This window comes from Podarcis pityusensis (assembly GCF_964106645.2).
Source record: "Podarcis pityusensis genome assembly, chromosome: 11".
In the NCBI taxonomy this organism is placed as follows: Eukaryota; Metazoa; Chordata; class Lepidosauria; order Squamata; family Lacertidae; genus Podarcis; species Podarcis pityusensis.
This window is the reverse complement of record NC_138036.1, coordinates 55,938,409-55,952,349: the sequence shown is the minus strand read 5'-3', so window position 1 is coordinate 55,952,349 and position 13,941 is coordinate 55,938,409. Positions and strand designations below refer to the sequence as shown.

Here is a 13,941-nt window from a genome sequence, read left to right as displayed (position 1 = left end):
AGGGAATGCCTACGGGTGGCATGCCTACAGATTTTCCTCCTCTAAAAACTACGTGCGTGTTATGGTCGGGTGCGTGTTATAGAGCGAAAAATACGGTATGCACAGAGTAGGTATGAATATATTCATTATCTAGACTATACAAGTTTATATATTTAATAAATTCCTAAACCTCCCTTGACATTTCACATAAAATACAATAGATTTTTTAAAAAAAACTTGTAGAAAAACAATTTCATAATACAACCCTATATTATTACAACTAACAATCTAATATAAAAAATGGAGCATAAAATAGTAACCAAGAACTGGCCACACAATCAGATACCCAGCCACAATTATTTTCTGCAAGCCAAGGTTTAGCCAGGGATGGGTCCCGCCTAATATTGCTTGGGATAGCATTTCATAGTTGTGGGGCCACCACTGAAAAGCCAGCACCCATGTGCTTGCCAGCTGCATATGGAAAAGTAAACCTATTCATGTGTAGATTTTGTATATTATGGCTTAGTTCAGACATCATGTCAAACCATGAATAAGGAATGTTAAATATGGCTGTTTTCATAAGTGCTAATATTGTTTTAATCATTTTAATTATTATTCTGCACTGTATCAGTGATTCATTATGTACACATTATTGTACACTGCCCTCACATTTTATGAGATGTCGGTAAATAAATACCTTTATAAATATTACATATATAAGCCTTAGGCTGACATACTCCTTGCCTTCTCCATCCCCCTCTTCCTGTTTGTGTGCTGAGAATCCTGGAAGAGGGCATGGCTGGCTAGAACCCTGAACAGAAACAGGCTACCACACTACTGTACAACATTTTGCACTTTTATTTGTTGTTGTATTGGTTACTGAATTCAGCTGCCTGAGAATCTCAGCTGTCATTAAAAAAAAAAGGAAAAAGGGGAAAAAAGGAAGTTCCTGTCTACTATATTATCAAAGACAAACTTGTGTGTATGTTGGCTGATGAAATATCAGGAGGTTAGTAGGTGGGGACTTCACTGCCAGGACAGCCCATCATTCTTTCCCAATGATGTAAAATCGAGTAGTTTGTATTTTTAGTCTACCCTACTCCATAAATCACTGAAGCATTTAGAGAAATGTAGGTGAAACAATTAATTTTAAAGTGATGCAAATGAATCATAGTGTACTTTCTGTAAATGTCAGGCAATAATATGAACACTGCAGTTCTGATGCAGGGAAAATGAGTTAGCTTTACAGAGCAGAACTGAAGGAGCAGGGGGTATAGCTCAGTGGTAGAGCATTTGACTGCAGATCAAGAGGTCCCTGGTTCAAATCCAAGTGCCCCCTTTTTAATGGAAATAAAAGCAATGCTCTGTTTATTTGAAATATCTGAAGCATGCTAATTTTGATCATTGCAATTGCAGTTTTAGGTTCATGTTATTTTCTTCTTAGAGACACACATAAGCACTGTTGCATTAACGGTCACTGTTGCCTTTCCTCTCTGTTAAGCTATGAATATTTAAAGTATAAATTCAGATCCGTTTCTGATGTTTGCTGAGAAGTTCCACCCTGCTGGTTAAAGACATATTCTATTTTCAGGCGCTGAAATTGCTTTACCCTATGTGTATATGCCCCAACTGTGAAATGAAAAGGGAGGCTGATGAAAAGAACTATATAAAACATTCTTAGGCAGAAAGCATTACCCACCCTGATCTTTGCATGATGAAAACTGTATTTTAACATACTCTTTTTGCAGATCTGTTAACATTAGTATACAGGCATGTCCATTATTTCCATACAACTGCAAGGAGGAAGACAAGAGAAGAAACGCCATGAGCCCGATTCTCGTTTTCTTCGCAATTTCCTTTGGATCAATCTACTGAGATTTACAGTGGCATAGGTGCAATTGTGCAAACAGTAGTTGTTTTTAATACTAAAGGCTTGTATTCTGAGGAGGAAGCATTAATGTCTATATAAAGCATACAAACAGCGCCAGAAAAGCAAGGAATGGAAGATAATTTTTCATGTGGTTTCTATTTGACGCTGGTGATCTGAACAGTAACACTTATCTGAAAGATTGTATGTGTAACCAAAAGCTAAAGGCTGACTTTCAGCCTGAGCTTGCTAAAGCTCTATCTTTTTTACCAGCTGGGACCTATACAATCAGTGACTACAGTATCATATGAGCACTGATCCAGAGAATATATTCTACAGCGTTTATATTTGCTTACCGTACATGTAAGATTGGCTTGTTAAGAAATTGAACTGCAGCCTTCTCATATTAATTCTTACAAGACTGGCTGATGAGGAATTGATCAAGACCGGCAATATTTGGTGACACATTATGTATATATCAAACTTTTGAATTTTTCTACTGCAACTGGTGAAAAGATTTAGAGACTTTGGTTGTAATTTCTGATCATTTGTATTAGTTTATAAATACAGTGGTACCTTGGATTAAGTACTTAATTCGTTCCGGAGGTCCGTTCTTAACCTGAAACTGTTCTTAACCTGAAGCACCACTTTAGCTAATGGTGCCTCCTGCTGCCGCTGCGCTGCCGCAGCACAATTTCTGTTCTCATCCTGAAGCAAGGTTCTTAACCTGAAGCACTATTTCTGGGTTAGCGGAGTCTGTAACCTGAAGCGTATGTAACCCGAAGTGTATGTAACCTGAGGTAACACTGTAGTGTTTAGTGCCATTGTTATTGGCCATCGTGTTGTGTTATATTTTTCAGCCTATCTTTTTTACCAGCTGGGACCTATACAATCAGGACCTATACTTCCATAGTATTGCAGTTGCGCTGATCCCAAGTAAACGGGCATTTTTAGGTCATGTGTGTGCATAATAAAGGGATCAGCACATTTTTGGACTCCCCTGCGAGGCGAGACTCCTGCACCACAGCTGGACCGTAAGCAAAGCTCCCCGGACGGAATAAGGACCGCCTTGTGGTGCCGGGACCGGCGGGCGGGCGGCGGGCGGGCCTACTCCCGCGAAACAGGCAAGAGGTGAGCCCGGGGCCCCGGAGCCGCTCCTCAGCCAGCCGGGCCCGCGCCGATGACGTCATCGGGCGCCGCCTCTCGCCGTCGCAGCCGGGGTGGGAAAAACAAACAGAGAACTCGGCGGTGCGTCAGGTAAACAACAGGCACGCGCTCGTCCGTTGCTCCCCTCTGAGGGGCGCGGGGCGATGGCCTGTACCACTTTCGGCGGGGGAGCGGGGGGGGGGAAGGAAAGGCGGAGAAACTAGCGGGGTCGGGCGGGGAGGTAGTTGCTGCCGCCACCACCACCCCCCTCGCTCCAGCCGCGACTTCCCCCCTCCCGAATCCGCCAGTTCGGACTGCGTTCCCGCCTCGTCTCTCCAGAGCCCTGAGGGGAGCCGCTCGAGCCGGGTGGCCTCGGGTGAGGCGACTTTCCGGCTCGCTTTGTGAGGCAGGCGGCGGCGGCGGCGGCGGCGACTCGCTCCCTTTTTGCCGTGTGGCTCCTCGGGCGCTTTCGCGAGGCTGCCGTTTCCTCACGGCTTCCTCCCTTATCTGGAAATACACGCACAGCTTCCCACGGTTCTAATACCGCCCAGGACATCAACGGGGGGGCGACCCTTGTACGTGCTTCTTCGAAATGTTGTTGGGCTCCCAACTTTCGTCAGCCCAGCCCGGTGGTCAAGGGATGAAGAGAGTCGTGGTCCCACAGCGTAGAGGGCCACAAGGGTCCCACAATTGCCTTGTTGTAGCACCAAGTGGCTTTGGGACTGCAGCCTAAGACAGTGCTGGATTTACGTACGGTATAAGCTAAACAAGCTATAGCTTAGGGTCCCACTCTCTTGCCCCCCCCATATACTTCTTCTTAATTGTATTTCAGTTCAACAATTACTTTGATAATATATATATATATATATATATATATATATATATATATTTGTGTGTGTGTGTGTGTGCGCGCGCGCGCAAATGGCTTTATTAGGTCCATAAATTACCAGATAACATATATTCAACACAAAAAATAGCGACAATTTGTTGTTGACAAAGGACAGCTGGACATATAAAGGGCCCCATTATCTTCAGTAGCTTAGGGCCTCATCAAACCTAAATCCGGCCCTGGCCTAAGAATACAACCATAGTGTAGGCGCATGACCTAGGGCAGGGGTGGCCAACTCCCAAGAAACTGCAAACTACTCACAGGGTTAAGAACTGGCAGTGATCTACCCCCTTTTTGGGGGTTCAGGTCAAAGTTGTTGAGTTTTTCCAGGGAGGAGGTAAAATGTTGAGCTTTTTTTTAGGGGAGCCCCAGTTGTTCAGCTTCTTTGGGGGGAGCCAATGATCTACCAGTGATCTACTGCAGATGTCCAGTGATCTACTGGTAGTTCACAATCTACCTGTTCGACATGCCTGACCTAGGGGTAAGGTTCAGGGAAGGGCCTTCTGAGTAAACATGCATAGCATTGTGCCAGTACCCCACCCTGTCGTACAGTTAAACATGTCACGTCTTTTCAGTGTGTACAAAGCACCCGTCCCTTTTTATCCCCCCTGCCGTATACATGAAATTTCTAATGCTTGTTGGGGAAAACCCCCACCTTTTCACCCATGAGTGTGCATTGAAAATATGAGGGCAAATTATGAATTATTTTATCACTGTTTCAAGTCTTTTGATTGTGGAGATATCAGGATGATTATTCATCTGTGTTCTTGTGTATATAGTATTGCTGGCATCGTTTAAATTAGTATACACAAAAATGCATTGAGCATGTGGGAAATTCTCTTTTAATGACAGTGAGTTCAACAGACGTGGTTAATGGGATGTTAAGTGCTTTAGTGCTTTGCTTTGTTGTGATTTTATGGATTTTCTTCTGCATGATCTAAGAAGCTTGAAGCCCTCCATTGGAATGGAAAGGTGCGGTAAAAATATGGAAATGAATAATTGATATCTAATCAGTTTTAAGGCTGCAAACCTGTAACCTCTTGCCTATGAGTAAATCCTATTGAACTCAGTAGGACTTACTTCTGAAGGAACTTGCCTGGTTTCTATCCATCACTCAAAGCCAAACTATGGCATGGCACAAATGTGAGTGTTCTCACAAAGCCGCTTTGCTACTCTCTGATCCTTTTTGGTGCCACAGCACACTGAGCTAAGCCAAGGTTTGACTTAGCATGTCATCTGAACCTGGGCTCATGGTTAAGTTCCCTTCAGGCTAACCACAAGCTATAACCAAGAACAGACAAAATGTTGGTATAGCATGATGTGCAAACCAAGCTCTTGAGTATGCATCTTAGAGTTGGTTCAGAAAAAACTGTGTCAGCACACAATCTTGGTAATTGTGTTGTGAGATTTCTTAATAAGTAGTGACTTGAGAAATGATACCAGTGAGTGAGATTTGGTGGCTGCATATACCACATCTACCTGAAGGTGGCCCATGCATATTAACAGTGCTACCAGCAGCAGCCTCACATGTACTCAAGATGATTGTATAGGTATTGACTATAGAGTGTATTTCTTATACAGTGTCTTTGTCTCTACCTTCTCTATCTTCACTTTCCACACCTTTTCTCTTGTTCTTTATGCTTTGTTACCTGTCAACTTGTTATACTTGTGATACTTTATAACACTATTCCAGTCTATACTACATTCATATTTCTTAACTCACACATTCTCAAATGGGACAGTTATGACCCACCAGAACCTGGTAGTAATCTTGTGTACGAGTCACCATCTTGGTAGTGCTCAGGACTAGCACACTGAATACTGGTAACTTTGCCCAAAACAAAAGGTTTTTTTTTACACAATAAATACTTTTCTTACTACATCATTGCCTATAATTTTGAATGGGTTCCTGTAAAATTTTAGTATTTAGGCTTTGTCCTTTTTGAAATGATGTTTTATTTTGGTGCATTATTTATATAAACTCTACCTATCAAATCTCTTTATCTATTTTTCTCTTATACCAGCAAGGATTTATTGCTTTTTATAAAAAGTTCCAATGACCATGTGCTTTGAAAGTGTTTTAAATAGAGTTTTAAATTACCAACAGTAATAATTTGAGTGCTCAGCAATAGGAAGGTTATATCCCTTCTGGGTATGATATGGAGACAATATACAATACATTGTTATTGACAAGGATACGTAGAACATTATACGAATACTAAAATATGGTTGGGACCTATGGTTGGGATTCATACATGCACAATCCCATATGGCCCGAGAAGCAGTTCCATTCTGTCTAATGCCAGATAGCATCAACAGGGCAACAAACAATATCAACATAGTAACTTGGCTGTCTGTGGCATAACTAGGACATAGTTGTTATAAATTGGAAATAAGCAACAGTATAATGTAACAAACAACCTTACTATGTGACTATGAAATCTAAAGTGTAGCATGCATCCTTACAGAACATTTTCCAAGGTCTCAATTCATGGTTTCATATCTAACCCAGTTGTAATGTTTGGGTTAAACATACTTTAATTTTGTTTATCGTTTTGTATATTTGTAAGCTGGTTTCAATTTCTGCTTGCCAAAAGTGATTGAAAACAAATCCATGGGTGCTCATTTTTCAGTGCTGAACTGTAAATTAATTACATAGAGCCACCCTTTTGCATTTCTCAAGAATTTCACCTCAATTTTTGGTTTCCCTGTGCTTAAACAAGTTCCAAAGTCAGTTTTTCCCTTTTTTATAACTCTGCTCCTATATTGTCCGTTTTAACTATCAATTTGCTTCCCTTGTCCTGTCTGCTTCTCTTATTTCTTTTCTACATTCAGATTAGCTATTTGCTGTTCACATAGGTACACATATGTAATAGTTATAGTCATGAGAAGTACCATTTCTAATGCGTAGATATCATGTTCAGGGCAGAAAAACAAATATGTACCTAGTAATATGAGAGCGTGCTTTTTGCTGCTCATAACTGTATAAACATTTCTAATTATCTTAATTAGAGTAATAAACAGCATGTAGCAATGTCTAAAACCATCTTATTGATTTGTATACTGTACTAAGTGCCCTGTGCTTTGTAAAACCAGCTTGCTAGAGAATACAGTTTTCTTGTGCTTCTGAATTTGGTTAATGCCTCTAATCATTACATTAGAGTCTGGTATAATGACAAAACATGAACAGATGCCATAGCTGCTTTAAAATATTGTGAATCAAAGAATAAAGGCATGGGGATATACTGACAGCAATTCCTTTCTTTGTTTTTAGATCCATTTAACAAAATCATGTTGTCTGATAATCAACAGCCAGTGGATTTGTTTTCATGGAATGAGTAGTATCGTTATTTTAACTCTAAATGGGTCTGGTTTTGTATCATCCATATTTACATAGAAGAAGGTAATAGCAAAGAAAACTGATCTAATTGTGGATGGGAAACACTGTTCATGCACTATGTCCTTGCCTTGGAAGACTGTCACCAAGACTTTCAAACTTGAGTATTTATGATGTGTGTGTTAGTTTATGCCTTATTAAAACAACTATATTGTTCTTTCATACTACCTTAGAAAATAGAAAAAAAGAATGCAGTACTGTATTGATTAGAAGATAATGAAAAAACAACAAGCTCAGTAATGGTGTGCAATTTTTAATTTACTGTGTGAAGAGTAATAAATACATGTTTTGTACAATCATGAAAAACTGCTTTCTATCACAACTGGTGTTGGTGAATTTTATTTTATGTTTTCTTCAGTGTGAAGGTATTTGAATATGAATGGTAGTCTTTTGTTTGCTGTGAGAAGTCTCTGATTCAGAATGTTAATGGATTTTTTAGCTATTAAGATGTAATTATATACCTGGAGTATTTAAGTATGAAGTTGAAAAATCTCCATGAGCAATCTCAAAAGAATATTTATAATGCACTACTTGTAAATTGACTGACTTTCTTGTAATTTACCAGAAGTGCTGATATGAGTGCAGCCCTAATGTGAAAAGTACATTAATCCCTGGAGTTACATTGTATGTATTAAATTATTGCTCTCTTGAGGTATGAGACACGTGAGGCCATTTAGCTTTCAGTCATGCTTGTTACTTAGATTCATAGCACAATAATAAGCAATGCCATTCTGAGATGAGAAATTAGACATGATACATTTCACTTCTTGAAAACGGAAAAGCAATAATACTTTCAACTTTTCTGTAGGTTTGTAGCAATAAGATCATGTTAGTGCTGCTATATTGTTGAGGCTTCTTATATTCAATTGACATGATATTGCACTCTCTTTCACTTTTTGTTCCCCGTTTTTTATGCAGATGATTTTTCCTTTTAATTTTCTTCACTGAACTCATTCTTCTGCAGATTGCATGGTTGGTATATATCACATGAATAGCAAAATTTAATATCTATTCTTTAAATATTTATTATTTAGCAATAACCTTCAGTGTGGGCTGGTTCCATTTTTATAGCTCTTGTTTAAATTGACACCTGACAGTTGATTGCTTTCTTCTTCACAGGGTAAAATACAAGTTGTTATGGTTCCATTCGTCATATAAAGAACACATTATTTGATGTAATAGCTGTTTGTGAAAACTGGAAAACGTAGCATACTGGCAATTGGGAAGATAATTTAAGAAAAAACAAGGATTACAAAAGAGAAGTGACTGTGGCTGTATAGAAGTCTGGCATATGAAGATGGAGCTTGACATTACCAAAGATGATTTGCCCTTAATGGCAAATACTAGCCACATGCTGGTAAGGCATTATGTGTTGGATCTGGATGTGGACTTAAAAAGCCATGTAATTGATGGCACTATAGTTCTGTTCTTTGACACTGACAGCAGTTGCAGAAAAGGAGACAGTGAACAGGTGGAAGAAGCTTGTCATTCTCAGTCAGATGGAACCTGCTGTATTCAGGCACCTGAAGCCTGCTACGTTCCTGTGCCAAATGCAAGTGCTTGCTCAACTAAAAGTGGATGTAATGATTTTGCTGTCTGTGGTAAAGGTGAAAATGATACTTCTGATAAAAACGGTAGTCATGGCAACAAGGAACTGGCTTCTGGGATTTCTAGTTCAAAGAACTGCTGTGACATTGAGATTCATGGGAGTGAAGATTTTTTGCTGGTCCTGGACTGCTGTGATTTATCTGTGTTAAAGGTCGAAGAGGTAGATGTTGCTGTAGTTCCAGGCATTGAGAAATTTACCAGCTCTGCCAAGTTAATGGATGCTTCCAAGGATCCAAGGGATCTTAGAAATCAGATTGTGCATGAACTTGTGACATTACCTGCAGATCATTGGAAGGAGCAGCTTCAGTTTTACAGACTGTGCAGCCAGGCACCTGCTTGTGGAGAGCTTCTGTTTGTTACTGGCACTTGGAGCTTGGAGATCAGGAAAGCAGGTGTCCAGCTGCCGAAAGACTTCCCTCGTGCCATAAGGATATATTACAAAACAAAGCCAGAAGGAAAATCACTGAGCTGGACTACAGACCAATGTGACAGGTATGCAACAGTTTTTGGTGTTCTGCTATACTTGTGTTCTGTGCCTGATGGGGCAGAGTTGAATTATAAATAACAATCTCCTTTTGAGGCTGAATTCAGACAGATTGGTAGCAAAGCAGGCAGAGTTCAGTGCTCATGAAAGTGTAGCAGGATTATATCACTTTTAAGTCTGGAACAAGTGAATGCATTTCTTTAAGTCTAAATATTTAAACCAGGGAACAATTGCTTGGTGCATTTTGGATAAAAGGTATTGGAGAGAAACATATTCTGTAAAGCATTTTCACTTTACTATATATTTTACTATATATTTTTTCAATTACCTAGAGTTAAGAGTTCATATAACAAATCCTTTTGTAGTGAAGGCAAAATATGTTTTGTTAATAGTAAGTTAAAATGTTCTGGATGTGGTAGCTTTGTAAATTTCTTTAACGTGAAAAAACCAACTTATTTTAATTTGAATCTGAACATGGCTTAGCAGAAGCCAAACAGCAATTTTATCTTTCTATGCATATATAAACAATATAATATGTAATATTAACATTAATAATATAATATATTATTTAGTAGTACTAAAAGCCTAAAGCTGTAAAAATCTGAAATATTTAAGAACTTAAACAGCTTAAATATATGTAGTATATCATTTTCCTGGACCACACACCTTGTCTACTTCTCTGTTGTCATTTGGCTCACCTTATCTAATGGCAGCTTTTGGGCTCTTGGCTGTTTTGTCAATCTAATGTAGATTACAAGAGACAAGCCTTTTATTTGTGTATTTTTTCATCCCTTGACACCTGGGCTATTAAATAAATGTTTGTTTATGTAGAAAAAAATCCTTTATTAAGAGTGCAACTGGGCAAGCCCGAGGGAAATCTATGACCATATTTTTAAAAGGATACATGCATGTAGGATAAGCACTGGGGGAAGGGCAAGCTTAATCTCCCTCTCCTGGGGCCATTTTCCTAATTCCTATTCTCCTGAACCTGCTATTTGCCCTGGGACAAAACATATAAGCACCTGTATGTTTTGTCCCATGGACAAGCAGCAACTTCAGAAAAGGATGGGGCAATTTAGCTTGGAAAATTTGTATAAGAAAATGAGTTAATGCCCCTTTCTTCAGCCATGATCCAAATTGCTTCCCTGTGGTTGCCCTTGCCATTTTGAAAACCCATGGAGAGATAACTCATGAGTCCCAATGTCTAGTTTGACTATACAGTGGTACCTTAGGTTACAGACACTTCAGGTTACAGACTCCGTTAACCCAGAAATAGTACCTTGGGTTAAGAACTTTGCTTCAGGATGAGAACAGAAATTGCGTGGTGGCGGCAGCGGGAGGCCCCATTAGCTAAAGTGGTACCTCCGGTTAAGAACTGTTTCAGGTTAAGAACGGACCTCCAGAACGAATTAAGTTCTTAACCCAAGGTACCACTGTAACATGTAAATGAGCATACTATAGTGGTAACTTCATTTACTGATAAGTGCTATGCTAGGAAGCATTTATCTCTTCCGAGATGTGCTCAGTACTACCCACATATACTTTGTGGCAAGCTGGGGTTGTCCTGGAATTCTAAGTGGAGCAGATTGTTACAGACCTCTGTTATGACTTGCTTGCTTTTTATTAAAAAATCCTATGCTAATATTGGCCAGTAGTGTTTCTGCAATAACAAGAGAGAAAAGCTTCCTTTCTCCTAGACTGTGCTTGTATTAGTTCTCTGAATTATCCCACAGTACACAGTGAAATAAGGGATGCGGGTGGTGCTGTGGGTAAAACCTCAGCGCCTAGGACTTGCCGATCATCAGGTCGGCAGTTCGAATCCCCACGGCGGGGTGCGCTCCCGTTGCTCGGTCCCAGCGCCTGCCAACCTAGCAGTTCGAAAGCACCCCCAGGTGCAAGTAGATAAATAGGGACCACTTACTAGCGGGAAGGTAAACGGCGTTTCCGTGTGCTGTGCTGGCTCACCAGATGCAGCTTGTCACGCTGGCCACGTGACCCGGAAGTGTCTTCGGACAGCGCTGGCCCCCGGCCTCTTAAGCGAGATGGGCGCGCAACCCCAGAGTTGGACACGACTGGCCCGTACGGGCAGGGGTACCTTTACCTTACACAGTGAAATAAACCGTCCTCAAATCTGTATTTTGCCTATAAAGCTCAGAGTGAAACTTACACATGTGGCTGTAATCACCTATCTGCACACTGTAACTATATTTTCATTGCCTTCTTCCTGGTTCCTTCCATGTCAGTGGGGGTCAACCACTTTGTCCCTGTATGAACTGCCAAGCACCTCAAGCTTGGATGTATGGAGGAGACAAGCACTACTTTGTTCCATTCTTATACTCCTGTTGCTGGAGTAAGAAATGGTGTATTCTGCCCCACTACTTTTACATCCTCCCTTACCGATTATGAGTTGCTACAGCTAATAATGAAGTCTCTCTCTCTCTTTGTGTGTGTGTGTCTGTGTGTCGCAGACACACTATTTACTTTTTGTAAATAGTGATGTGAGTCCCTTGCCTGTTAAGGTGAGTTGCTGTTGAGTGAGAGTGAAACTTTTTACAGTAATGCTTTCAACATAGGTTGTTTTTAAGTCACATCCAATGATTCTTGCCCAGTTGCCCAGTGAATTTATACATATGCATTGGATTTTTTCTTCTCTCCTCAGCAGCTCTCAATGCATCTTCAAAGCCCATTCTAAAGGGTCCTCAAATCTTTCAGAGAGGATTTTGGGGGTGCATGGAGAGCTGCAGTGAGGAGGAGAGGAAGACACAGGGTGAAATTCAACTTCACACTAAGGAGATCATTCTGTCAGCGAAACAATTTTTTGACTGCCTGACATAAGAATTTCCTCTCTTCTGCTGCCTGCTGTACCCTGCTCTGTAGTTTTTCCTGAGCTTCCCAAGCAGATTTGGGGATGGTGGGGAGCATACAGGGAAGAAAGTGGGGGAGTCCCATTATGCTACTAGGACTAGTGCAGCTTAGTTGAATCTGGCCCAAAGTCCTGTGGCAAAGGCACACAAATCCATTTATGTGATATTGGATGTCTCCTATTGCTTTTACAATAAAGCTCCCACTTAGGTACCACTAAAGTATCAGTCATATGCATTTTTGTTGTTTTGGGAGGCATTGTGGCTGAAAAGTGGTTTAAATTAAAACCAACAACCATAAAGGCAACAACATGGTAAATTATTTTTAAAGCATCAATAACAATTAATAATTAATTAATTCATAATTTTACATTTGGATGACTATATTCCAAACTAAGGCTGTGTACACACTCCATGGAATTTTTCCATTAGGACCTGGGGATGTTTCAAAAGTTTGTATATCTGGAGCCACTTTAAGGATTTTCTAGCACAGAGGGTCTGCCAAACTAGAAATTAATGTTGTACTGTGTGGGAATGTATTAATATGTGGTCCCTGAAGTGTTGTTTTAAAATAAGACTAGGCTGGTTTTCCTTTGCATTGTAAAGTTGCCTTTGAGTTCTACCACTTCATATTTCTGGAAGAAGCTCACATGACTGAATGAACTTCCATTAAATGAAAATACATGCACATAGAAAACTTGCATACCAATAGGGGCTCTTTTAATGTGGATTTGTGAGGGCGATCTAGGAAGATACAGAAGTAGCATTGTACATAGCAAAATCATAAAGTTATATCATAACACTTTTTGACTCTGGTAGAATAATAGGGTGAAGTCTGCTGGAGTAAAGCTCATTGATGTGGGTTTTCCAGGAAAAAAACTGAATTAGGGTAATCTGCATAAGTTAATTTTCATGGGAAAATTTTCAGTTTGGCATTGGAACCTTTTCTGAGGGTGATTTAATCCATCATGTTTATTTTACATATGTTTAGTAAAAGTTAAAAGCAATGAAACTGCCAAGCTTGCTTAATATGGCATTTGCGGTTGGCATCCATTCATAATCGCTAATGAATAGGTATTAGCAGAAAAATAAAGCACTGGAAAGTTTTCTGCCCTACATCACTGGTAAAATTGGTAAGTTGTTTGACTGTATGGTTTTTTGGGACCCCCAGCACTGGCAGCAAATGTGCAAAGCAGGGTTTTTGTTTTGTTTTGTTTTTGTTCATCTGCTCCTGGACTGCATTTACTTCTGCTCTCCGTACAAGGAGAGGAGAGTTGCAGGATACTCCTTGAAAGACCAACCCCAATTGATTTGCAACCACTGGTCTTGAGGCCAATACTTCTAAGTGGGGTGGGGGAGATAAATTTCTGGGCTGATGTGACTGTTATTATTTTTTATTAAATTTATATACTGCCCTTCATCACAAGATCTCAGGGCAGTTCACAGAGTAAAAACAAGGTAAAAACACAAGTAAATAGCTAAAACGGAAAAAACCCCAATAACCACCCTTCCCAGAAACACATTTAAAAGGCTGTAGAATATTAATCAGCCAAAGACTTGGTTGGAGAGTAACATTTTTGACTGGCACCTACATATATAAAATGAAGGTACCAGGTGAACCTCCGTGGGGAGAGCATTCCACAAATGGGGAGCCACTGCAGAAAAGGCCCGTGCTTGCGTTGCCACCCTCTGGACCTCACATGGAGGAGG

At 40.2% G+C, this 13,941-nt stretch overlaps 1 protein-coding gene and 1 long non-coding RNA gene across 12 annotated transcripts in view; one reads left to right on the top strand and one right to left on the bottom strand.

Annotated features, from left to right (window-relative positions):
* Positions 1-821: 821 nt before the first annotated feature.
* On the bottom strand, positions 822-2,653 carry LOC308458447. Its single transcript, XR_013977423.1, has 2 exons — positions 1,679-2,653; positions 822-1,608 (listed from the first exon to the last, which is right to left on the bottom strand). It is a non-coding gene; the product is annotated as an uncharacterized lncRNA (long non-coding RNA).
* Positions 2,654-2,953: 300 nt separating this feature from the next.
* The window catches only part of AOPEP (aminopeptidase O (putative)), a 179,921-nt gene continuing 168,933 nt past the window's right edge, over positions 2,954-13,941 (top strand). For 3 of the 11 annotated variants that reach the window (XM_080972543.1, XM_080972536.1, XM_080972535.1), the window contains exons 1-3: positions 3,894-4,853; positions 7,156-7,284; positions 8,398-9,378. In XM_080972543.1, coding sequence (XP_080828669.1) covers positions 8,570-9,378 — 809 coding nt within the window. In that variant the 5' untranslated portion in view covers positions 3,894-4,853; positions 7,156-7,284; positions 8,398-8,569. Of the gene's footprint in view, positions 3,104-3,264; positions 3,369-3,892; positions 4,854-7,155; positions 7,285-8,397; positions 9,379-13,941 lie in introns of those variants that run through there. The other 8 variants (XM_080972537.1, XM_080972539.1, XM_080972544.1 and 5 more) reach the window with 8 other exon arrangements.